The 26,987-nt window shown below is 37.3% G+C and overlaps 1 protein-coding gene across 2 annotated transcripts in view; it reads left to right on the top strand.

Annotated features, from left to right (window-relative positions):
* The window catches only part of SEM1 (SEM1 26S proteasome complex subunit), a 40,959-nt gene extending 15,349 nt beyond the window's left edge, over positions 1 to 25,610 (top strand). The window contains exon 3 of one of the 2 annotated variants that reach the window (XM_012510476.2): positions 24,667 to 25,610. In XM_012510476.2, coding sequence (XP_012365930.1) covers positions 24,667 to 24,766 — 100 coding nt within the window. In that variant the 3' untranslated portion in view covers positions 24,767 to 25,610. Of the gene's footprint in view, positions 1 to 5,796; positions 6,004 to 24,666 lie in introns of those variants that run through there. The other variant, XM_003252529.4, reaches the window with a different exon arrangement.
* Positions 25,611 to 26,987: the final 1,377 nt, after the last annotated feature.

Here is a 26,987-nt window from a genome sequence, read left to right as displayed (position 1 = left end):
TGTAGTTCAGTATTAATTATAAGCATGGAATATGTAATTTACATAGATAATTAACCTCTTAAAAGCAACTTAATCTTTGAAATAGGTTTTTGAACTGTGTAAAGTAAGACATACTGTCTTCATCTCCTGTGATTCTAAACATGAACACTTTGTGTAATTGCATACAACTTTTATTCTTTCTGGTCTTTTTACAAAGGTAGTAAAATAGAAGCATATTTGCTATTTCTTATGCTTAGGAATTTAATTCTGTCAATGTTAATTTTCTACCAATATCAAATAACTCAGCAGAAATTAGGATCAGAGTGCTAGGACCTAATAGATTGGTGATTCTCAAACTGGAATGGAGATTGGGGTTGTGAGAATGTACTGTGTCATATTCATGTATAAATCTACCTGATTTCGTTTATTTATTGAGGTAAAATTCATATAACATAAAATTAAGCATTTAAAAGTGTACAGTTCAGTGGCTTCTAGTACATCCTCAATATTGTGCAACCATCATCTCTATTTAGTTCCAGTATTTTCAGCATCCCAAAAGGAAACACAGTACTTGTTAAGCAGTCATTCCACATTCTTTCTTCCCCTAATCCCTAGCCGCTGCTGATCTGCTTTCTATCTCTAAGGATTTGCCTATTTTGGAAGCTTCATATAAATGAAATCATACAATATTGTGACCTCGCGTGGGTACCTTTTTTCACTTAGCATAATGTTTTCAAGGTTCATTCATGTTGTACTGTGCATCGGTACTTCATTCCATTTTATGGCTGAATAATATTCCATATACATGTTCCATATTGCATATTGTATTCCAATTTATAATAATACTGTATGGATATGCCACGTTTTATACATTCATCAGTTGATGGACATTCAGACTGTTTCCACCTTTTAGCTATTGTGGATAGTGCTGCTATGAACATACGTGTACATATATTTGAGTACCTGTTTTCAATTCTTTTGTAAAGAAATTATATGTGTATATATATATATATATAAACAAGTGAAATTGTTGGGTCATACGTTAATTCTATATTTAACTTTTTGAGGAACTGCCAAGCTGTTTTCTACAGCAGTTGAACAATTTATATTCTTACTAGCATTCGTACTAGCAGGGTGTGAAGGTTTCAGTCTCTCCACATCCTTGCCAAAACTTATTTTTCTTTTTTGTTTTAAATTATAGCCATATTTTAATCTATTTTTTCTTTTGTTATTTGTGCTTTTGATGTCATATTTAAGAATTCATTGGCAAATTCAAGGTAATGAAGATTTATCTCTGTTTTCTTCTAAGAGCTTTATAGTTTTTGCTCTTACATGTCATTCTTTGGGTTAATTCTTATATATGTTATGAAATAGGGCTTCAGCTCATTCTTCTGCATATAGATGTCTAGTCGTTCCAGCACCATTTGTTGAAGATACTTTTTTCCCTCCTAATTTTATTTTGATTCAGCCTGTATTTATCTGTCTTGGCTGCAAGAATAAATAGACTGTCATATCACTTTGTTCAAATAAAGATATAGAAGATATATGTATTCCAGTCTTCTAATTTACTAGTCTAGTAAGCTTGTTCAAACAGAAAGTGAAATAGTTTATAATAAATTTTTAAACTTTGGTTTCTAATAGTGATGCAGTAGCACCAGCTCTTACACTGCATTTTTTTTATTGGCTCTATGAAGACTTTTAGAATTTTGCTGGAGACTGATAATAATTTTACCCGTCTACTTCTTTCTCCTTTTTAGAAATAGTATAATTTACCTTTCACTGTTATACTGATACTTCTACAATTTTTCATTTCCGTTTCTCAAATATTGCTGACTGATTTTTGACTACATCTTTTGGTTCTTCCAGTACCCTGAGATGTAATTATCCAGAGCCTTGAGATTTTAAACTGCCTTAATGCAGTTATCTTACCTGTCTTAGTTTTCAGTTTTGTCTTAATTATGTTGTTTTTCCTTTTATAGTTTTATGGACAAGATAAAAATGATAGCTATTGAACAATAATCCTGCTTTTTCTCTAAAATCTGTTAATGTTACATCATCTGTTTCAGGCATTGGACCTGTTCTTTCTCATTCTTCATGATCAATATATGGCTCTTAAAAGCCCCTTCTTTTCTTTTTTACAGATTTCAGTTTATTTCGAGGATCAGATTGATTCTGTGTGTACAAGTTCATGCACTTTTTTTTATATTTGTCTTTGTTTTATGTCCAAAAAATGAGCCACGTTAGAGAACACCCTACTAGCTTTTGAAAAATATGCATTCGCTTTTGTTCCTCCTTGGCATCATTATGCTATTAGACTATTTATTTTCAGGTCTTCCAAATGCTGTTGATCCCTACTCTGTGTTCTTAATCATATGTCAGAGTTTTTTTCCTGATATGTTTTTGACATTTTTAAATTGAGGCTAAATAAGTTTTCTTCCTTTGACATTCAGAATAGTCAAATTTCTTTGAAGTTTTGTTTCTTTTGTGTCTTTCATTAGCACTTTTCTCTTAAAACTAATTGATACATTGTTGAATGCTATAATTTTTACCAAGAAACTTTCAGTAGTAACTGTATTGATAATTAGATTTCACATCATTACACGTTGCCTTTTTCTTGGTTTAGGAATAGAACATTATATATTTGTGGCTTACTGTTTTTATAATACACCCCCACAGTGCTGTTATGTACTCTGTTGTGTTTCTGCCTTTAGGTTTGTGGATTTCTATAGGTATATAAATCTATTTTTGTTGTTGTTGTTGTTTTTTGCCTGAGGTATATAAATCTTGATGCCTCCATTAGTGAATAAGATTTTTCTTTTTATTTCCCCATTTGAGTCATGAGTTTTTTCCTCACTAAGATTGTTTCCACATTGCCAGTGGTGTCAAATAGAACTTGCTGTAGTGATGGAAATGTTTGAGAAGCTGCTATATAGAAGCAATCAGTTACATTTGGCTACTGAGCACGTGAAATGTGGCTAGTGCAGCTAAGGGACTGAATTTTTTGTTTTATTTAATTAAAATAGCCACATATGACTACCGTATTGAATAACACAGCCTCGCACAATCTTTGCTTTAAAAAATTTGTCTTGATTAAAAGACTCACACAAAGTTATTCTTCCTGGTCTTTTCTGTAGAGTACATGGAAACCCTTAACATAGTATCATAAGTCATGGTAAAGAATGGGGTTTACTGTTTTCTGATGTTATTTGGTCCTAATCCTATTTAACAGTGTAGAGGCATCTCAGACTCTAGTGTGAATCAGATTGCCGGGGTTCCAACCCCAGATCTGCCTCCTATTTAGCCATATGAACCTTGGGCAAGTCACTTAGTCTTTCTGTGACCTACTTTTGTCACACATAAAACTCAGATGATAATTAGTGCTTTACTGCTAGAGTTATTATAACGTTTAAGTGATTTAATATGTGTAGAGTGCTTAGACTGTGGTAAGTGTGTGTTAAATAAAAACTGTCCATGTAGCAGGCCACCCACTTTCCATGTTCCTCTTTCTCTTTCCGTGTAATTACCTTTAACAGATAGAAGTAGAAAGAATAAGGCCAGTTTGTGCTTCCAGGTAACTCAAAGTCATTCTGTTTTTGCAGTTTCTGATATCGTTTGTTTCTTTATGTATTAGGAGAAATAGGTAGTAGTATGATTTTCTCAACCCTATTTCACGTCTTACATAAAAACTCTAAGAAGCCAGTATAGGCCAGGCGCGGTGGCTCACGCCTGTAACCCCAGCACTTTGGGAGGCCGAGGCGGGCGGATCACGAGGTCAGGAGATCGAGACCATCCTGGCTAACACAGTGAAACCCCGTCTCTACTAAAAATACAAAAAAATTAGCTGGGCGTGGTGGCGGGCGCCTGTAGTCCCAGCTATAGGGAGGCTGAGGCAGTAGAATGGCGTAAACCCAGGAGGCGGAGCTAGCAGTGAGCTGAGATGGCGCCACTGCACTCCAGCCTGGGCGACAGAGCAAGACTCCATCTCAAAGAAAAAAAAAGCCATTATAGTTCCTGATTTACCAAATCAGATATAGCCATAGTCATAAAGCTGAGTAGTTTCTTGGATAGTAAGAGGACTTTTCAAATCTGCTAGTGGCCATTAGTCTTTTTTCTTGTTTTGTTGCACAAAGACTGCTGCTGTTTTTGTTTCAGATAGTGTATGTTCACTGTGTGTGTTGTATGATATTAACAGTTGTGCTGAGGTTTTCTATTTTTGTCTTTGTTGATTTTTCCATTCAGCAGCCTCATGATTATTAGTGTTTTTGTTTTGTACTTGTTGGTCTCAATTTTTTTCTTTTGGTTTTTTAAATTCTAGCAAAGAACTTTTCATCTTCTCTAAGAATTTAGCTGATAGAAGAGCATTTCATCATCTTGTTTGTGTTCATAAACAATTTATACATGCAGTTGGTGACCAGCCACCTCCCATTAGGAAAGCCAATAGACACAAACCTGAAGGACAGATTTGGTATACTTGTTACTTAAATTGTAGGTTGAACTTTGGGGTTTTTTTGTTCATTGTTTGTTTTTGTTGCTGTTGTTAAAGTGAATATTCTACAGAGTAGAAAACTAAGGTTTAAGAAAGTTGTAAAATTACTTTTATTTTAAATAAAGTATAAAATTTTAGCATGAGATAAAATTCAAAGACAGTTATCACATTCCCTGAAGATTGGCAGCAAGAGTTTTTGTATGAAACATTTGGGTTTTCTGTGATCATCAGAAATACAGTCTTTTAGCTTTTCCTTTCAGCCTTGATTCTTATTTTAATGTATACTACATTAGATTTGTATAACTTTCTCTCATTTAGCTCTCAAAACAATGGAGATAAGTTGTTATAAATGAAGGGCAGATAATATAATCTCCAGTTTCCTGAGGGGTGGGGGAAGGGCTCAAAGGAAGCAAATTAGTTAGCAAAGAAAGGGCCAGAGTCAGAGTCTTGCACTGGAGTCTTGACTCCTAATCCATTGTTTATACCACCAGCCCATACTATAACCTAGCAGAAAACAAGGATGATTCATTTGAACAATCTGTGGCCTTGATATAATTTATGGAAATTAGCTCACTATTTGTATTCTAAATAACTATAAAAATTTTAGGAAAGCAAAGGAGTTTTGAGAAATGAATACTAAATACCATACATTATTCCTGTCATGTGTTTGCATTGAAATAGTGTGGTGGTGTCTAAGCCAAATTTACTTGAGAACAAATGTCTATCTTATTGGATGTAATGATGTAAAGCATATTAATCATACTTTAAATTTACTCAGTGTTTTATCATGGATTAGCCATCTAATAATTTTGTCATAAACTTTTATCTGAATTGTGGCAAATAAGGTTAGAGCAATAGATATATGTCAATATGGAAAGCAATCTGTTTATTCTTTCTGCATATACAACAGTAATATAGTAATACCTGTTATGATCATTATAAAATCCCTAAAGGTTTGATAGTGATGTGTACTTTGCCTGAGGTTAATGAGTCTCAAAACTTAATGTTTAAATATTTATTAGGAACAACATTCATATGGAATTTGGAAAGTATTTGAAGGATAGCAGTAAGTCCCTCACATTTCTTCCACAAATAGACTTATAAGAAAATTAAGGAAGATAAAATATAAGTTAACTAATGGGAAAAGCAAAATTTTATAGTATTATATTGACTCATATCCAATTTTCTTATGTAGTTTTTTTTTTTTTTCAGAGACAAAAATAAAACTATTTAGTGGTATTGTAAACTGATGTCTCAGGCATAGCTCATTTATTTGTTTGTTTATTATTTCTAAAAGAATACCTAGTGATGTTCTTTCTGTTTTATCGTAGAGCTGAACTAGAGAAACATGGTTATAAGATGGAGACTTCATAGCATCCAGAAGAAGTGTTGAAGTAATCTAAACTTGACCTGCTTAATACATTGTAGGACAGAGAACCCAGGATGGGACACTAAAAAAATGTGTTTATTTCATTATCTGCTTGGATTTGTTTGTGTTTTTTGTAACACAAAAAAATAAATGTTTTGATATAATCTTGGTTTGGTTCAGAAGTCTTAATCTTTTGCCTCTAATCAATTTTCTTGTCAGATTTCCCAAAACCTTATTATATATAGAAAGTAAAATTGCATATTATGAAATTTTCTTTCTTTTTTTTTTTTTTTAAATGTTAACTGTGTGAGGCTCAGGTTAAATGATCTGGAGTAGATTTCACCTGATTCCCAATTCAGTACTTTTCTTAAACCACATCAATTAATTGTTACTTCTATTTTATAAGGAATTTCTTTTACATCATGTTGAACCTTAATCTCTTCTGTATTTTGATAGCTTAGGCAACATTTGCTGACATTTATAAGGTGACCTTTCAAAACCTGTGTTTTAAAAATATTAATCATTTTAAATTGCTGTAATTTACTTAGTTCCTGAGCCATTAATAATATTATTAATGGTTGTTAGCATATTATTGGTACTTAAAGTCCAAAGTAGTTTAATTACAGTAAGAATGGTGTCTTCTATTAAAATTGAGGAAGTGGGCTCAAGATACTTTATCAACAAGTGCATATTTTCAGGTACTACATAGCAGGCTCATTTAGTACAACTGAGTTTTCACAGAGTGATAGCTGTTGCCACATCTACTTTTGTGAATGGGAGATTTAATTTGGTTTGTAAAGGATTCTTTGTGATGACTTAAATGTACGGGATATTTTTTAGGAATATTTTCAAATGTAAATGTTGTCACTAAGAACTACAATCAATCTGTAATGTTGAGTAATTTCAACTGTAAAATTTATGTAACAATGCAGTGCAGATACCAAAATAGGGGTTGGTGGCCTGAAATACAAGTTATACTTAAAAATGATTTTGAACATAAATATGTTTCTGCTTTTTTTTTTTCCTGTTGATGTTGTATTTTTTTTTAAATTTTATTTTTTATTATTATACTTTAGGTTTTAGGGTACATGTGCACAATGTGCAGGTTTGTTACATATGTATCCATGTGCCATGTTGTTTTGCTGCACCCATTAACTCATCATTTAGCATTAGGTATATCTCCTAATGCTGTCCCTCCCCCCTTCCCCCACCCCACAACAGTCCCTGGAGTGTGACGTTCCCCTTCCTGTGTCCATGAGTTCTCATTGTTCATTCCAACCTATGAGTGAGAACATGCGATGTTTGGTTTTTTGTCCTTGTGATAGTTTACTGAGAATGATGTTTTCCAGTTTCATCCATGTCCCTACAAAGGACATGAACTCATCTTTTTTATGGCTGCATAGTATTCCATGGTGTATATGTGCCACATTTTCTTAATCCAGTCTATCGTTGTTGGACATTTGGGTTGGTTCTAACTCTTTGCTATTGTGAATAGTGCCGCAATAAACATACGTGTGCATGTGTCCTTATAGCAGCATGATTTATAGTCCTTTGGGTATATACCCAGTAATGGGATGGCTGGGTCAAATGGTATTTCTAGTTCTAGATCCCTGAGGAATCGCCACACTGACTTCCACAATGGTTGAACTAGTTTACAGTCCCACCAACAGTGTAAAAGTGTTCCTATTTCTCCACATCCTCTCCAGCACCTGTTGTTTCCTGATTTTTTAATGATGGCCATTCTAACTGGTGTGAGATGGTATCTCACTGTGGTTTTGATTTGCATTTCTCTGATGGCCAGTGATGATGAGCATTTCTTCATGTGTTTTTTGGCTGCATAAATGTCTTCTTTTGAGAAGTGTCTGTTCATGTCCTTTGCCCACTTTTTGATGGGGTTGTTTGGTTTTTTCTTGTAAATTTGTTTGAGTTCATTGTAGATTCTGGATATTAGCCCTTTGTCAGATGAGTAGGTTGCAAAAATTTTGTCCCATTCTGTAGGTTGCCTGTTCACTCTGATGGTAGTTTCTTTTGCTGTGCAGAAGCTCTTTAGTTTAATGAGATCCCATTTGTCAATTTTGGCTTTTGTTGCCATTGCTTTTGGTGTTTTAGACATGAAGTCCTTGCCCACGCCTATGTCCTGAATGGTATTGCCTAGGTTTTCTTGTAGGATTTTAATGGTTTTAGGTCTAACATTTAAGTCTTTAATCCATCTTGAATTAATTTTTGTATAAGGTGTAAGGAAGGGATCCAGTTTCAGCTTTCTACGTATGGCTAGCCAGTTTTCCCAGCACCATTTATTAAATAGGGAATCCTTTCCCCATTTCTTGTTTTTGTCAGATTTGTCAAAGATCAGATAGTTGTAGATATGCGGCATCATTTCTGAGGGCTCTGTTCTGTTCCATTGATCTATGTCTCTGTTGTGGTATCAGTACCATGCTGTTTTGGTTACTGTAGCCTTGTAGTATAGTTTGAAGTCAGGTAGCGTGATGCCTCCAGCTTTGTTCTTTTGGCTTAGGATTGACTTGGCGATGCGGGCTCTTTTTTGGTTCCATATGAACTTTAAAGTAGTTTTTTCCAATTCTGTGAAGAAAGTCATTGGTAGCTTGATGGGGATGGCATTGAATCTATAAATTACCTTGGGCAGTATGGCCATTTTCACGATATTGATTCTTCCAACCCATGAGCATGGAACGTTCTTCCATTTGTTTGTATCCTCTTTTATTTCATTGAGCAGTGGTTTGTAATTCTCCTTGAAGAGGTCCTTCACATCCCTTGTAAGTTGGATTCCTAGGTATTTTATTTTCTTTGAAGCAATTGTGAATGGGAGTTCACTCATGATTTGGCTCTCTGCTTGTCTGTTATTGGTGTACAAGAATGCTTGTGATTTTTGTACATTGATTTTGTATCCTGAGACTTTGCTGAAGTAGCTTATCAGCTTAAGGAAATTTTGGGCTGAGACAATAGGGTTTTCTAGATATACAATCATGTCATCTGCAAACAGGGACAATTTGACTTCCTCTTTTCCTAATTGAATACCCTTTATTTCCTTCTCCTGCCTGATTGCCCTGGCCAGAACTTCCAGCACTATGTTGAATAGGAGTGGTGAGAGAGGGCATCCCTGTCTTGTGCCAGTTTTCAAAGGGAATGCTTCCAGTTTTTGCCCATTCAGTATGATATTGGCTGTGGGCTTGTCATAGATAGCTCTTATTATTTTGAGATACGTCCCATCAATACCTAATTTATTGAGAGTTTTTGGCATGAAGGGTTGTTGAATTTTGTCAAAGGCCTTTTCTGCATCTATTGAGATAATCATGTGGTTTTTGTCTTTGGTTCTGTTTATATGCTGGATTACGTTTATTGATTTGCGTATGTTGAACCAGCCTTGCATCCCAGGGATGAAGCCCACTTGATCATGCTGGATAAGCTTTTTGATGTGCTGCTGGATTCGGTTTGCCAGTATTTTATTGAGGATTTTTGCATCAATGTTCATCAAGGATATTGGTCTGAAATTCTCTTTTTTGGTTATGTCTCTGCCAGGCTTTGGTATCAGGACGGTGCTGGCCTCATAAAATGTGTTAGGGAGGATTCCCTCTTTTTCTATCGATTGGAATAGTTTCAGAAGGAGTGGTACCAGTTCCTCCTTGTACCTCTGGTAGAATTCGGCTGTGAATCCATCAGGTCCTGGACTCTTTTTGGTTGGTAAGCTTTTGATTATTGCCAAAATTTCAGAGCCTGTTATTGGTCTATTCAGAGATTCAACTTCTTCCTGGTTTAGTCTTGGGAGGGTGTATTTGTCGAGGAATTTATCCATTTCTTCTAGATTTTCTAGTTTATTTGCATAGAGGTGTTTGTAGTATTCTCTGATGGTAGATTGTATTTCTGTGGGATCAGTGGTGATATCCCCTTTTTCATTTTTTATTGCATCTATTTGATTCTTCTCTCTTTTCCTCTTTATTAGTCTTGCTAGCAGTCTATCAATTTTGTTGATCTTTCCAAAAAACCAGCTCCTGGATTCATTAATTTTTTGAAGGGTTTTTTGTGTCTCTATTTCCTTCAGTTCTGCTCTGATTTTAGTTATTTCTAGCCTTCTGCTAGCTTTTGAATGTGTTTGCTCTTGCTTTTCTAGTTCTTCTAATTGTGATGTTAGGGTGTCAATTTTGGATCTTTCCTGCTTTCTCTTGTGGGCATTTAGTGTATAAATTTCCCTCTACACACTGCTTTGAATGTGTCCCAGAGATTCTGGTATGTTGTGTCTTTGTTCTCGTTGGTTTCAAAGAACATCTTTATTTCTGCCTTCATTTTATTATGTACCCAGTAGTCATTCAGGAGCAGGTTGTTCAGTTTCTATGTAGTTGAGCGGTTTTGAGTGAGTTTCTTAATCCTGAGTTCTAGTTTGATTGCACTGTGGTCTGAGAGACAGTTTGTTATAATTTCTGTTCTTTTACATTTGCTGAGGAGAGCTTTACTTCCAACTATGTGGTCAATTTTGGAATAGGTGTGGTGTGGTGCTGAAAAAAATGTATATTCTGTTGATTTGGGGTGGAGAGTTCTGTGGATGTCTATTAGGTCCACTTTGTGCAGAGCTGAATTCAATTCCTGGATATCCTTGTTAACTTTCTGTCTCGTTGATCTGTCTAATGTTGACAGTGGGGTGTTAAAATCTCCCATTATTATTGTGTGGGAGTTTAGGTCCCTTTGTAAGTCACTCAGGACTTGCTTTATGAATCTGGGTGCTCCTGTGTTGGGTGCATATATATTTAGGATAGTTAGCTCTTCCTGTTGAATTGATCCCTTTACCATTATGTAATGGCCTTCTTTGTCTCTTTTGATCTTTGTTGGTTTAAAGTCTATTTTATCAGAGACTAGGATTGCAACCCCTGCCTTTTTTTGTTTTCCATTTGCTTGATAGATCTTCCTCCATCCCTTTATTTTGATTCTATGTGTGTCTGCACGTGAGATGGGTTTCCTGAATACAGCACACTGATGGGTCTTGACTCCTTATCCAGTTTGCCAGTCTGTGTCTTTTAATTGGAGCATTTAGCCCATTTACATTTAAAGTTAATATTGTTATGTGTGAATTTGATCCTGTCATTATGATGTTAGTTGGTTATTTTGCTCGTTAGTTGATGCAGTTTCTTCCTAGCCTCGATGGTCTTTACAATTTGGCATGTTTTTGCAGGGGCTGGTACCGGTTGTTCCTTTCCATGTTTAGTGCTTCCTTCAGGAGCTCTTTTAGGGCAGGCCTGGTGGTGACAAAATCACTCAGCATTTCCTTGTCTGTAAAGTATTTTATTTCTCCTTCACTTATGAAGCTTAGTTTGGCTGGATATGAAATTCTGTGTTGAAAATTCTTTTCTTTAAGAATGTTGAATATCGGCCCCCACTCTCTTCTGGCTTGTAGAGTTTCTGCCGAGAGATCAGCTGTTAGTCTGATGGGCTTCCCTTTGTGGGTAACCCGACCTTTCTCTCTGGCTGCCCTTAACATTTTTTCCTTCATTTCAACTTTGGTGAATCTGACAATTATGTGTCTTGGAGTTGCTCTTCTCGAGGAGTATCTTTGTGGCGTTCTCTGTATTTCCTGAATCTGAATGTTGGCCTGCCTTGCTAGATTGGGGAAGTTCTCCTGGATAATATCTTGCAGAGTGTTTTCCAACTTGGTTCCATTCTCCCCATCACTTTCAGGTACACCAATCAGACGTAGGTTTGGTCTTTTCACATAGTCCCAAATTTCTTGGAGGCTTTGTTCGTTTCTTTTTGTTCTTTTTTCTCTAAACTTCCCTCGCTTCATTTCATTCATTTCATCTTCCATCAGCGATACCCTTTCTTCCAGTTGATCGCATCGGCTACTGAGGGTTCTGCAATCTTCACATAGTTCTTGAAACTTGGCTTTCAGCTCCATCAGCTCCTTTAAGCCCTTCTCTTCATTGGTTATTCTAGTTATCCATTCGTCTAATTTTTTTTCAAAGTTTTTAACTTCTTTGCCATTGTTTTGAATTTCCTCCCGTAGCTCGGAGTAGTTTGATCGTCTGAAGAGCGTAAACCTACCTTGCCTGCCTAACAGAACTGCTAGATGATCAAATGGAATAAGGAACACCAAAGAACTTTGGAAAGTATAAAAGTTTTGAATGGATAAGTGATATTTTTATAAATATAATGAAGCACAGGCAGCCATGTTAATGTTGTAACATGCTAAGAAGTATTTTGATGTGCATTTTCTCAGTATTTTGGTCTGTGGTTACAGGAGGTGGTCACCCTAACAGTGTCACATTACTGACACTACTAAGTGATGGCCTGAATGATGGCCACTTAATGTGATGATTTTAAATTATTGTGGTATAATTTTGAAACCTCATAAGAGTTGAGCAGAGGCCTTAATGGGTTATTTGTAGTTATCCAGTGTTTTGTCCTTAATTAAATATCAAAATTTAGGTAGTAGTTGTTAAGGATTGGGTACCTGAAAATTGGTATTTGGCATCAGGATGATAAAAACACATCTGAAGTAGGAAAGGAGATTAGTCAGGCAGATGAAAAAATTATTTGAAATTTTACAATTTATAGATTTCTCTCATTTGACCTTCACAGTGACCCACCCTGTGAAGCAGGGAGGAGAGGCCTGTTTATTGTAAACAATTTTGTCAAATAGAAAACAGTCTCAGAGTAAGTTAGGAAGTAAAAGGGCCCAGGATTGCAACAGCTAATAGGTGGCATATACAGAATCTAGTTTTCCGGACTCTTGGGTTTCTTGCATGATATTTTGGAAAGTGCATGAGTTCTGATGTTACTTCAAGGTTTGACTCATAATTAGACCACTTATTAGTTGTGTGTTAAGTTTCAGAACAGCCTGTTAACAGTTTTCCTTTTCTATAAAATGGAAAGAATCCTTGCAGGGTTGAGCTGAAGATTAGCATGTGATAATATAGTGGTAGTAATCAAAATTTTTTTTTTTTTTTTTACTGAGCCATGCTACCACTTATGTGGAAGTTGCCTTACCTCCCCTTAATAACTGATGCTTACTATGTACCAGACATTGTTCTCAGCTGTTTATATGTGTTAATCTTCACAACAACCCTGAGATAGGTAATGTTATCATGTACATGTCATATATGAAGAAAAGCACCAAGATGCTGAATAATGTGCCCATAGTCACTCAGGAAGCGGTTCCAAACAAAACAAAACAAAAAAACATCTTCAATGGAAGGGACTATTCTGCACAACTTAGGGTTTCTCTTTCAACAGCACTTAATATAGTCTCACATAAATGCTCCTTAAATTTTAGTTGAGTAGATACACAGAAAAAATGAAGTTTACTGCAAATTTGCTCCATGGTAGAAGTTTTTATTGATACAGACATAAATGTTTCTGTTAGCAATGACTCCCTTATTTCCCTTGTAATTTTTCATAATTATTTTCCAAAATTCAGTTCTGTTTGAAATGAAATTGTAGATGTAATAATGGTCAGCATTTTTCATTAGGCCTTGGCATAAAATTGCTGTAGGGGATGCCATGTCCATCCTATTCCCACTAAAAGTTTAGAGGACTATCATAATGAGCCAACTCCCTTTTGAAAGATTGAATGTTATATTAATAATGCTTTCTACAGCATGTTGTCGTCTGCACCATATATTTTTAAACATTTATATCCTTCCTGTTCCACACTTCCCATTTTGAGAGAGGTAACACATCCCACCCACTTGGCAGAGAGCAGACAATTAGCAGCACCCTCATTCCACCCATACACATGATGCTGGGGGACTGGCCTTGGATTTTCCAGCTACCTTAATGGCTCCTATTGCACTCTGCTTTTAAGTGTCCTGAGTTTACTTCTTGCTGTATCCATATGTTCTCTTTAGTAATCTCACCAGTGTCAGTTGCTTTTAAACAAATTCCACATGTATGATTTCAGATCTCTTCTGTTTTGGCCTGTCCCTGCAACTCTAATCTCATATATTCAACTAACAACTTGATTACCTCTCCATGTATGAGTATCTTAAAATTAACTTGATGAGAAGCCTTCATTATCCTTCTCAAACCTGATCTTTCCTCCAGTCTTCCCCACCTCAGTAAATACACCAACATTCAACCCAATCGTTTAAGCCAAAAATACAGAAATTTATTGAATCTTCTGTTCTCCCAATATGCAATCCATTGGTGAGCCCTAGCAACTCTACCTCAAATGCATATTTCATGTAGTTAGTACACTGCTTGCCTTTTCCATTCTTCCCTTCCCCTTTCCTAATGAATCCTCATCTCCCCTGCCACCCCCCCCCACCCCCAACCGTTAGATATCCATCTTTCTTTCACATGGGCCAAGCCTTCTTTCACAAGGCAAGCCAACACCATTCCCAGCTTGGGGGGTCTGCTTCATCTTAAGCCAGTCTTAGTAATCCCGTGCCCCGTACAACTGATTGAATACAAGGATGGATAGCTTTAAATAAATTTGGGGCAATGAATCAAGAGGGGGGCTAGGAGCATCTGGCAAAGAAAAATCCTGCTTCATAAAATAGCACATAAAGCCAGCCTTTCCCTCCAAATATAAATAAGGGAGCATGTAGTCTCAATTGCTAGTGACAGTCATGTAACAGCTATTGCAGTTTGAGGGTGAAGATTAGAAAGTCTGGAAGAGGATTCTTTGATGGTGTTATTGAGCTTGTTCTAGGACTAGGCTTCCTGTAAAACAAGCCTACAAACGTCCTTATTTTTTATTTTTTTAATTATACTTTAAGTTCTGAGGTACATGTGCAGAATGTGCAGGTTTGTTACATAGGTACACATGTGCCATTGTGGTTTGCTGCACCCATCAACCTATCATCTACATTAGGTATTTCTCCTAATGCTATCCCTCCCCTAGTCCACCACCCCCTGACAGACTCCAGTGTGTGATCTCCTGCCTGTGTCCATGTATTCTCACTGTTCAACTTCCACTTAGGATTGAAAACATGCAGTGTTTGGTTTTCAGTTCTTGTGTTAGTTTGCTGAGAATGATGGTTTCCAGCTTCCTCCATGTCCCTGCAGAAGACATGAACTCATCCTTTTTATGGCTGCATAGTATTCCATGGTGTATATGTGCCACATTTTCTTTATCTAGTCTGTCACTGATGGCCATTTGGGTTGGTTCCAAGTCTTTGCTATTGTGAACAGTGCTGCAGTAAACATACATATGCTTGTGTCTTTATAGAATGATTTATAATCCTTTGGGTATATACCCAGTAATGGGATGGCTGGGCCAAATGGTATTTCTAGTTCTAGATCCTTGAGGAATCGCCACACTGTCTTCCACAATGGTTGAACTAATTTACAGTCCCACCAACAGTGTAAAAGTGTTCCTATTTCTGCACATCCTCTCCGGCATCTGTTGTTTCCTGACTTTTTAATGATCATCATTCTAACTGGCATGAGACGGTATCTCACTGTGGTTTTGATTTGCATTTCTCTAATGACCAGTGATGATGAGCTTTTTTTAAATATGTTTGTTGGCTGCAGAAATGTCTTCTTCTGAGAAGTGTCTGTTCATATCATTCACCCACTCTTCTAGTATTTCTAGTTCTAGATCCTTGTTTCAAGTATTTCTAGTTCTATATCCTTGAGGAATCGCCACACTGTCTTTCACAACGTTTGAACTAATTTACACTCCCACCAACAGTGTAAAAGCGTTCCTATTTCTCCACATCCTCTCCAGCATCTGTTGTTTCCTGACTTTTTAATGATCGCCATTCTAACTGGCATGAGGTGGTATCTCATTGTGGTTTTGATTTGCATTTCTCTAATGACCAGTGATAAAGAGCACTTTTTCATATGTTTGTTGGCTGCATAAATGTCTTCTTTTGAGAAGTGTTTGTTCATATCCTTTGCCCACTTTTTGATGGGGCTGTTTGTCTTTTTCTTATAAATTTGTTTAAGTTCTTTGTAGAGCCTGGATATTTATCTATCCAAGGGTAGACAAAGGATACAATCTATGCTTTGTCAGATGGTCTGATTGCAAAAATTCTCCTATTCTGTAGGTTACCTGTTCACTCTGATGATAGTTTCTTTTGCTGTGCAGAAGCTCTTTAGTTTAACTAGATCCCATTTGTCAGTTCTGGCTTTTGTTGCCATTGCTTTGATGTTTTAGTCATGAAGCCTTTGCCCATGCCTGTGTCCTGAATGTTATTGCCTAGGTTTTCTTCTAGGGTTTTTATGGTTTTACGTCTCAAAATAATAAGAGCTATTTATGACAAAGCCACAGCCAATATCATACTGAATGGGCAAAAACTGGAAGCATTCCCTTTGAAAACTGGTACAAGGATGCCCTCTCTCACCACTCCTGTTCAACATAGTATTGGAAGTTCTGGCCAGGGCAATCATGCAAGAGAAAGAAATAAAGGGTATTCAAATAGGAAGAGAGGAAGTCAAATTGTCTCTGTTTGCAGATGACATGGTTGTATATTTAGAAAACCCCATTGTCTCAACCCAAAATCTCCTTAAGCTGATAAGCAACTTAAGCTAAGTATCAGGATACATAATCAATGTGCAAAAATCACAAGCATTCCTATACACCAAGAACAGACAAAAAGCCAAATCATGAGTGAACTCCCATTCACAGTTGCTACAAAGAGAATAAAATACCTAGGACTACAATTTACAAGGGATGTGAAGGACCTCTTCAAGGAGAACTACAAACCACTGCTCAAGGAAATAAGAGAGGACACAAACAAATGGAAAAACATTCCATCCTCATAGATTGGAGAATCAATATTGTGAAAATGGCCATACTGCCCAAAGTAATTTATAGATTCAATGCTGTTCCCATCAAACTACCATTGACTTTCTTCAAAGAATTGGAAAAACCTACTTTAAATTTCATATGGAACCAAAAAAGAGCCTGCATAGCCAAGACAATCCTAAGCAAAAAGAATAAAGCTGGAGGCATCACACTACCTGGCTTCAAACTATACTACAAGGCTACAGTAACCAAAACAGCATGATACTGGTACCAAAACAGATATGTAAACCAATGGAACAGAACAGAGGCCTCAGAAATAACACCACACATCTACAACCATCTGATCTTTGACAAGCCTGACAAAAACAAGCGATGGGGAAAGGATTCCCTATTTAATAAATGGTGTTGGGAAAACTGGCTAGCCATACACAGAAAGCTGAAACTGGATCCCTTCCTTACACATTATACAAAAATTAACTCAAGATGGATTAAAGACTTAAACGTAAGACCTAAAACCAAACGTCCTTATTTAAGACATCTTAGGTTGGGTGTTTTGTTACTTGTACCCAGAAACAGCTTAACTGATAAATTGAGAATCTATCTACTCCCACTACTAGTATTAGTATTATCACTATTGCTTATTAGGATTTACTGCAATTATTACCTAGCCAGTCTACCTACTTCTACTCTTTCTGCCCTATAATCTATTCTAGAAAAAACACCACATTGTTGAAATTTAGATCATGTCACCGTTTTCCTTAAATGCTGTCAGTGCTTCTTAAAGCAGCATAAAATCTAAACTACTTGTAAAGCCCAATGTAGTCTGGCTCCTGCCAATCTTATTGACACACACCACTTGATTTTCAGTATTGTCATATTTTGATCACTTCTGAAGAGTAAATCAAAGATAAATCACCCAAGCAAAAAGTGATTAAACTACATGCAGTTGCTTGAACATGCAAAGGCCAGGTGCTTTTGCACCACTTGTTCCCTGGGATGCTTGTCCTCATCCTGTTAAGTCAGGCCTTCCCTGATCATTTAAGCTAAGGTATCTACTTGGTTGTTCTACAACACGACCTTCTAAAAATTGCTCTCCAATACTGCCTGATTTTTTAGTTCACTGCTGTTGCATTGCAATGGCCAACTCCTTGTGTGTCAGAAACCAATGACAAACAATGGCCAGAATATTGATTTCATTTTATTCTCCACATATTTGCCTTGAGGGTTGATGGGTTGTCAAAAAGGTTGATACGAGGATAAATTCCATTTTATATTAGCTATAGTTTTTATTCACTGGTCAGGTAGAATCGCTATAATGTTATTCTGATTCCTCTTCAGCTGTCATGAAATTGAAGAAAGCTTATACTCCTACCCTCTTTGTTACCCTTGCAAGATGACTTTCTTAGACTAGATGACTATTAGAGAAAGTCTTGCCACTTTTCACTGATAAGGATAATATTTAGAATCACAGGAAGAACCATTAGCTAACATTCCAGTGGTGCACAACACATTTAAAACTCTAGATTATCATCTTTGCCTGGGCCAGCACATCCCTGTTTACAATGTAACATTGTGTATTTCTCCTCTTAGTTACTCTTTTTGTTGTTGGTTGTGTTTATTAATGGTTTTCTGTTATAGACTGTATTCCTTAAAAGTAGAACTCCCATTGTATTCATGTTTATATCCCCTTGTCTTACTGTGGTTTGTCTCAGAAGCAACTTAGAATAGAGATAAGGATTCAAATGTGAGTATTTTATTACAGAAGTACTAGGGGAGTGGGGAAGTGAGTCAGGAAAGACAGAGAAGCTAAAAAAGAGTGTATATTTAGCAAGCTATACCATAGGGAATTCAACTTCAGTTCCACCTGGGAACTCTAGGAGGCTATATACGACATATCTTAGAGTTATCCTGTCCTAGGGGAGGGGAGCCAGAGTATTTATCAACTCGTCAGTCGTTGGTTGAGAGTTACTCAGGAAAATCCCCCAGGATCTTCTGTTATGACCCATGTGTAGGCAGAGTAGGCTCTGGCTACCACAGAAAGTATTCAGACAGAATTACAGTTGCAGCTGAAAGTGGAGCTTTCCTGCGTGGAAGTGGTAAATGATGAAGAAATAAGGGCAGGGCACCAATCACATCTGCTACATCACTTGGTGTGTCTTAAATATTTGCTATAAAGTGAATCTTAAAACCATTGAATCAAGAGATCAGAAGAATGATTGGCAGAATCAGCATAAATTAGGAAACAGTAGAGACCTTTTATAACAATGAGAGATGGGCTTTGCCTTCCTTCTTGATTGTGAGTCACAAATCTGTGTAATAAGCCATTTCACGTCTAATTGTTTGTACCTATACAATTTAAACCTTATGTCCTGCCAAAAGAGGTCAATCGGATCATTAATGACTAAGAAATATACTTTTTTGTTGCTGCCTATGGTGAAATGTCTTTCAGAAAAATCTTCATAGCTTTTTGCTTTGATTAAAAATATGGCATCATTAAAGCTCAATAACTGTTCAACAAATCGATCACCAAGATTAATCCCTTATTTAAGGTATAAATGATGTGCTTTTGTCTATGTTAGGGTTCATAAGTAAAGATTTAACAAAGATGTTTTAATTTTTCAAAACTCGTACTCAAAAACAGACTCATGGTTGGTATTTTATGTATAGAAATCCATGGTCCAAGTTAATAGGGTGTGTCTTAATGATTTTGATGATGATATTTCAAAGTAGTGGAATGCACAGGATACTGATTTTATGAGAAGAACAATTGCTTCTTTTTGCTAAAGCTAATAAGGCCACTACAATGAGCCACAGAGATGACAATTTGTTTTTATTTCTTTTACTGTCTTTCAACAATTACTTCTTTGGTGATTAAAAAAGGCATATGCAAAATTACTTTGGTTTCAGAGACATATACATCATTCCTCTTAAGTAAGACAGTTGAAAAAATTAAAGCTAATGATTTATATATTGAAGAAGTTTCTTCATATTTTATAATTTAACTTGTTAAATAAGTCTTGTTTTGGAAACTAAGTTTTCACCATTTGATACAAGTCTATATAATACCAGTTCATAATGTAGGGACTAGACCAAGACTATTGTATCAAACAGTGCTGCTAGATTTTATTTTGCTTTACAAATTAAAATTTATTGTTGTAGACTAATAAAATTGTCTTTAAGTCAACTGACTCTGAAAGAGAGCATATATACTTTTATTTTTCCATGGAAAGCTTTTTTCTTAATTTTTCTCATCCAAATAAATTTGATATCTCATTTTAAAACTATTTCAAGGTACAGAAAAATTTAGGGATAGTCAATCAGGAATTAAATGGGTGATGTCAAATGGTGTTCCCAGGAAACTGTGGGAAAGGGTGTATGAGGCTCTAGGCACCCCTCTTTTGTTTCAGTCAGAATAGTTTGACTTTTATTTGTTTTAGACATTGGAATTCAGCATACGATTTCATTTGAAAACTTGATTCTGCTGCTTTTCTTTTAAAGTTTGATAACAGTGATCTAGATGTTCTACAATATTGGCAATTTCTCCTAAATACTACCAAGTAAGTTAGGTTTTACTTTCTGTCCAGATTCAGGGTACAACCACTTCATACTGTGAAAATTATAAACATTTTTCCTAAGTTTTCTGAGCCTCTGTCATCTATATATTTGTGACTATGATGTTAGACTTATAGAATTGGATGGATGCTTAAAAAGCATCTACCTCTACCACTTCATTTTACAGATGAAGAAATAACCTCAAAGCGATTGTGACCCGTCCCCAAGGTCACATTGGGCAGAATCAAGAAATGAATCAAATTGGGTACTCTTCTCACTGCATTGAGCTTTCTCTTTTAGAGGTTCTATTTCACCAATTTTGAATATGGAATATTTGCTAGATATTAGGAAATATAAATGGCATAAAGAAAGGATGAGAATAACATTGCAAAAGAAATTTATTCATTCAACAAATATTTATTGAGCAGCTACCAAGTGTCAGGCATTGTATTCACTGAAACTAGTCTGTTAGTTCACATATGAAAAACGTATGTGTGCTTTATGTGATGTTTGTTAATGCAAGTTAAGTAGATTGCTCCTGGACTTTAGGGTGAAAACTTCTTTTTTAATACCATAGTGGATATTGGTTTTATCTTGACTACTGGGAACACATTGTCCTTTATGTTGCTAATAACATCTAGATTTTTTATGGGTAATTAATACCATCACTTCCTTTCCCTACTCCCCTTCCCCACCCTCTTTCATTTTTCTGCCGTCTTGGTGAAGCCAATTGAAGACTTTCTGTCTTAAAAAGAGATAATAATGATGAGGAAAACTGTCAGTTCATTCAGCCCAGACCACTGAATAGTTCCGGCTCTGAGACCCTCTCCCCACCAGAGCACCTTTGATCCTATCTCCAGGCACAGCTCTTCAATCTCATGATGGATTCTAATAACTCTCTCACATCCTTTCAGTAAATCCCCTTTCTGCTTAAGTTAATCAAAGTTGTCTTGTGTTGCTTGCAACCAATTAACTCTAAATGATATCTATATCTCTTTGTGAGAGATTCTGTATTTATCAGATGTGACAACACAAACTGCTAGAGAAGAACAAGATCTATGAAATTAAGGCCTTTGTCTCAAAGTCCAAAACCTGAGTCATTGTACCAAGAAAAGATGACGCCAACCATCAACTGAACCTTTTAGCTCTTTGTTACCTTAACAAGCTTGATGTCAGGAGACCTGTTACACAATAAAAATAATTCCCTTCTCTCGATTATCTTCTCCCCATTTAGAGATGACTCCTGAGAAGCTGTCCTGGGCCTCTTAGGGCTGTGAAGCACTGTCATCCTTTTCCCAGTCTTCATTTTGATCTGCTAAAGTACCATTGCGCCGGCCCTCTGCTGAGTGCTGTTGACCTTGTTCGCTGATTGCTTTTAGTGATTCCCTTCGGTGATTGATGGAACTGACTGGACAGTAATGAAAACAGTGCTGATTTGCTTTATCTTAGCCGGATTAAAGCCTGAAAACAAATCTAATTTTCTTTTATGGGGAATGGAAGTAGGAACAAAAGATTTTGATCAGTGTCTTAAAGTAACATGAAAGGAAGACTGGAGGATTTAATATGGTAAAAGGAAACTCTGTAAAGGAAAAGAAGCATAACTGTTAGATTCCTAATGGAAGGAGTGGTGACTCTCTAATTTCCTTCTTAACAATAAATGCTGTTCACATGCTAGGCATGGTATATACTAGCCCATAGATCCTCTGTATAAATTTGTGATGTAAAATGAGAGAAAAAGATATGGGAAATGTAAAACAGTCATGGGAAAATTGAAGAGGTTGGAATAGAGCATTGTACAGCAAAATTTGTCATCTTTACCGTTCCATGATATCTCTCAATAAAATTGGCAGAAATGTAGCTTGTAGGGAATTAATGGAAAGTTCTTGAGTCCTTTACTTGTTTTTCTGCCATTGTTAATGAATGTAAAGGGTTAACTATTAAAAACTGTAGTGTAGCACTGAGTATTAAATATACATATATTTTACATTTAAATTTCAACCCTTTTAATAATTGTGGGTAAATAATAGGTAACAGACTGTGGTCAGCCTTATCATAGGAGGATGAATTGTTGCAGGAACATTCCTTCTTTCACATTTTCCTGGCAGGAATAAAGAGGTTGTTCAATCATTCAACCTATATATAGGTAGAGAGAAAGGCAGCAGAAGAGCCCAGTGCAATGTCATTGCATTACTGTAATCATAAAACTGTCAATGACTTAATCTCTAGGTCTTTATTTCACAACTGGAAAATGGGGATGTATGGGTCAAGGGCAGGGCCACTGCCAGCCTAAACAATGCCTCTATGTAAACAGGAAAATTTCACCCCTTCCTGCAGGATAATTTAGCCTCATGAATTTGGCAAATGGAGCTCAGGCTAGATTTCAGCCTCTGGTTTCTTTTGCTGGATTCTCTTGTACAGAGTACAACCTACATAGCTATATATAACAGCCCTGGTGTGAGTTCTTGGTTGCCTGCAACAGAATCCAACCCTAAATATGTTATGCTAAATGATAAGTTACTGGCAGAATATTGGAGTTCATAGATCAAGAGGAACCTGAGAAAGTAACAGAAGCTAGGACATCTCTGGCATCAGGACCTTAAAGTTGATTGAGGCTTTAACTCAGTAGCTGGACCCCAGGTGCTGCTGCAAAGGATTTGGCATCTGTCCATGTCCTCTTCCTTTGCATCACTCACTTAGGATTTACAGTCCCAAGAGTGATATTGATTGCCTGGCCCCCTGGCTATAACAGGGAGCTGGTGGAGGAAGGACCAGGCTCCTCAGCTTCTGAAGTAGGAAATGACAGTAAAGGCTGGCACTTAGTGTCCTCCCACTAAGACCACATGCCATTTGAGTTATCCCCAAGGAGAGACTGGGGTGTTATTAGGAAGCTGTGTATGTGTGGAGAGAATTGGGTGCTGGATAACTATAAAATGGTAAATGTCTGTTATATACTTAGCTGTTAATATCACCTAAAGGTATCTAGTTGTAGCTGCCATACAAAACTGCTCCAAAGATAGGGACATTAAGTGTTAGAACTAACAGCCTTTAAGTGACCAGTTTCCTGGCCCAGTGTTTTAGTGCATGTCCTTTTCTCTATGCCTAGAAGTGACGGCAGAAACTGATGGCCTGAAAAGGAAAGAATATCAAGTGACAGTTCATAGTGAAATACTCAAGATGCAATTCTATGAATTTATTATTCCTCTTGGTTCTCTGTAGTTTGCCCCATACTGTGTGCAGAAGACAGTTTTCTCCAGAGAAAGGAGAAAAGGCCTCAAATTTTATCATCTCTTCTCTCCAAGACAGAAATGCAACTATATTTTCCACCTTTTCCTTTTTTGATTTTTATTTATTTTCGGGGGGTGGGGTGGGGTTCAGGATGATGGCCATGTCCACGAATAACAGAGAAGTGGTCCTGACAATCAACGATGCTGCCTGTTGAGTGGGCTGAGGTATTGTGTCCCCAGGCTCCTACAAGATCCAAAGCCTTCCATGTCACCCACCCCTGCTCCTCCTTCCTCCATGGAGGACCCTGGTGCTTGTGCACAGCTTTCCAGGATGGAAGAGAGCATAACAGGGATTCCATTCGTTGGCTCTTGCTCAAGAGTCTGCAGATTTTTCTCTTAGATGTGATTTTTCAATGCCCATGAGTTTCTTCTGTGCACAAAATTTCTGGCCCAGCACAGGGTTCAGTGGAATTTGTCCTTCCCCTGATTCATCATTCCTATTATGAAACCACAAATTTCCTGCCGTTGTACGCGTTGTATGTATACTTTTATTTTTTTTATTTTGAGGCATGGTCTTGCTCTGTTGCCCAGGCTGGAGTACAGTGGCTTAATCATGGCTTACGGCTGTCTTGACCTCCCAAGCCCAAGCCATCCTCCCACATCAGCTTCCCAAGTATCTGGGACCACAGGCATGCACCACCATGCTCAGCTAATTTTTTTTTTTTAGAGAAGGAGTCTCCTTATGTTGCCCAGTCTGGTCTCTAACTCCTAGGCTCAAGCGATCCCCCTCTTGCCTAGGCCTCTTAAAGCACTGGGATTACAGGTGTGAGCCACTGCACCCAGCCTGTATACTTCTTTTGATGGACTGATGTTCATTCATTAAAATATATGTATAAACACTGTTCTATAAGCCCTAGTAATATTCTAAGCCCTGGTTGATTTACCTATTTTGTTGGTAAGTAAAGCCTAGATGACCCTAGTTATAGATCTCTGGTGGATCTTAACAGTCTAGTGGTGGAGACAAGGAAGACAGAAGTAGACAAATGTGTAAATATGTAATTACAAATAATGAGGAAAATAATTTTAAAGAAAGAACAGGACTCTGTAATAGCGAATAGCAAGAGTGGGACCTACCTAGAAAGAATGACCATTAGGCTTATCTGAGGAACATATAAGTCATGATCTAAAAATTTGGCTGGCAGGAGTCAGGGAGAGGGGAGGTAGAGATGGGGATGGGACTGGGGCATAAGGGGTGTACATTTTTCAGGATGGGCCAGGCTTATGCTGTGGTCAAGCAGCCCACAGATCACAGTGGCTTGATACTTAAAAGTTTGCTTACACAAAGTCTGTTTTCCAGGGCAACTGTACTCTTGATGGTATTGGTCTGTGAAACCCCATATGGCTGCTATGTTCTCCATCAAAAGGAAAGGATGTGCAGTGCTTTCCTCTGCTGTTAACAGATCATCAACCTGTATGTGTTCATGGCCCCACCTAAATGTAAAGAGCTGGGATGCACAGGAGTGGAGAGCTATTATTGAGCACTAGTCATGTGGATATGTGCATGGAGTCAGCAAGGAGGGAGTGGGGTGGTGCTACAGCATTTCAGGCAAAGAGAGCAGCCTGGGTGAAGGTCCAGCCTGCGCAAGGTAGGATTATGGTTAGCATACTGCAGTATTGTTGGGTAGTAAGAGATTATGATACTTCCTGTAGCTACATAACGGGCTTACTTGAAGGGTGACCCTATTGTTTCAGTCACCAGAGTTCAGTGGAAAGTCATGTCTTTCATATAAAAAGGAGGTCAGGCACAGTGGCTCATGCCTGTAATCCCAGCACATTGGGAGGCCAAGGCAGGTGGATCACCTGAGGTCAGGAGTTCGAGACCAGCCTGGCCAACATGGTGAAACCTGTCTCTACTAAAAATATAAAAATTAGCCAGGCATGGTGGTGCACGCCTGTAATCCCAGCTACTCGGGAGGCTGAGGCAGGAGAATTGCTTGAACCCAGGAGGTAGAAGTTGCTGTGAGCCGAGATTGCGCCACTGCATCCCAGCCTGGGTGACAGAGCAAGACTCTGTCTCAAAAAAAATGAATAAAAATAAAAAATAAAAATAAAAATTAGAAGAAGTGACTTCCATGTTTTATTAGTTTATTAATTATCTGCCTCCTAAAAGACAGAAACTATTAATAATAATTAATTTTATATAGTATGTGTGATAAATATAACATGCATTTTTTCACTAAATTCTAAGTAGTATCATTATCCCCATTTTACAGATGATAAAACAGAGAAAAACAGACCAAGTGATTTACTTAAGGTCACACCTCTGGTAAGTGATACCGAGGCAGTCTGACTCAGGTGGTTTTTGGCCACTATACTACTCTCATACAGCTGAAAAATGTTTTCTTTGTGTTGGCCAGGAAGGACTCTGGTGAACAGGTGTCTGACCCTGTAGAAGAGGAAGTGTTATTGCATCTTGCAGGGGCAGGACAGAGGACAGGGAAAAGGTATGCATGTAGTATGCTAATGAGGTTATATTTCCTTTTGGAGTTAGTGTTTATCCTAAGAATCAGATTTGGGATGGTGAGAAGCCACTATTTTGTTAGCTTAACTAGACAGTGTCCTTCCAGTGGTGGTATTGTTGTTCTTTCATACTAAGTGTTTTTGGACACTTCAGACTGTTGCAGTTGGAGAACCAGTCTGATTCTGGAGAACCTTCTCCAGTGCCCAAGTCATAGACACACCATCCAGGAAGTGATGGTACTCAAAATCAAAGCGTAAAAAACTAGAGTGAGGAAAAACTCAGCAGGGATGAAGCTGGAGGTGTTGGACGACTGCCTTCTCCTACCTACAACGTCTTCCCTCAAGGCTAATACTTAGGTGGGCCTGCATTTATTGTAATAATGGAGGCTGTTTCCATCAAACTTTTGGGTAGCTACCTGCAACCTTCTACAGCTCAGTGGCCAGCAGTGACCTTGGGGCAGAACAGGCACAACTCTTGGTTTCCTGCCCACCACTGTTCATTCTTTCCTTGTAAAAGAAAAGGTATAGAAGTGCAAAGTACTACACAGAAGTCCTGGGAAGAATCACTGGGTGTGCAGGATGTTCAGTAAATAATTTTCAGGTCATTATACATGAGAGGCCATTGAGCTTCTGTTTGTCTTACTTGGAGTTACCACAGACTTTCACCCAATGAGGACATTGACCTAAGAGCAAGCACAGACCATATCATCAGCCAGGGAGTACTATATTTGGTTTTCTAAAATTAAACCTATTTTTATAAGAGATATTTCTAGGATCAGATTTTCTATCCCGATATGGGCATTATGTAATAACAACAGGTTTCCCCAATTACTGTTTACACCGTGAATCCAAAGCCCTTAATAATATTGTCCAGATACCTAGTTTTTCCAATTAGGAATAGCCATAAATTGGAGTTTTTACATGAGTAATTCTGCTCTCTGAGGAGCATCCTCTCCAGGCATGCTCTGCAATGTCTTATACCTCTCAACTTTGCTTATTTAGTTTCTCCAGGGTAGGATGCTTTTTCCTCCCTTCTTCAATCGGTTAAATGTTCATTACCTTTAAGAATTCATTTTTTTGCATTATCCTCTTTTAGAAGCCTTTTTTGAACTCCCAGGTTGAGCTCTGTGCCTCTCTTTCAGTTTTCCATCATGCTCA

The sequence above is a fragment of the Nomascus leucogenys genome, chromosome 11, assembly GCF_006542625.1.
Source record: "Nomascus leucogenys isolate Asia chromosome 11, Asia_NLE_v1, whole genome shotgun sequence".
NCBI lineage: Eukaryota > Metazoa > Chordata > Mammalia > Primates > Hylobatidae > Nomascus > Nomascus leucogenys.
The sequence above is the reverse complement of the archived record's forward strand: the minus strand, read 5'-3'. Positions and strand labels throughout refer to the sequence as shown.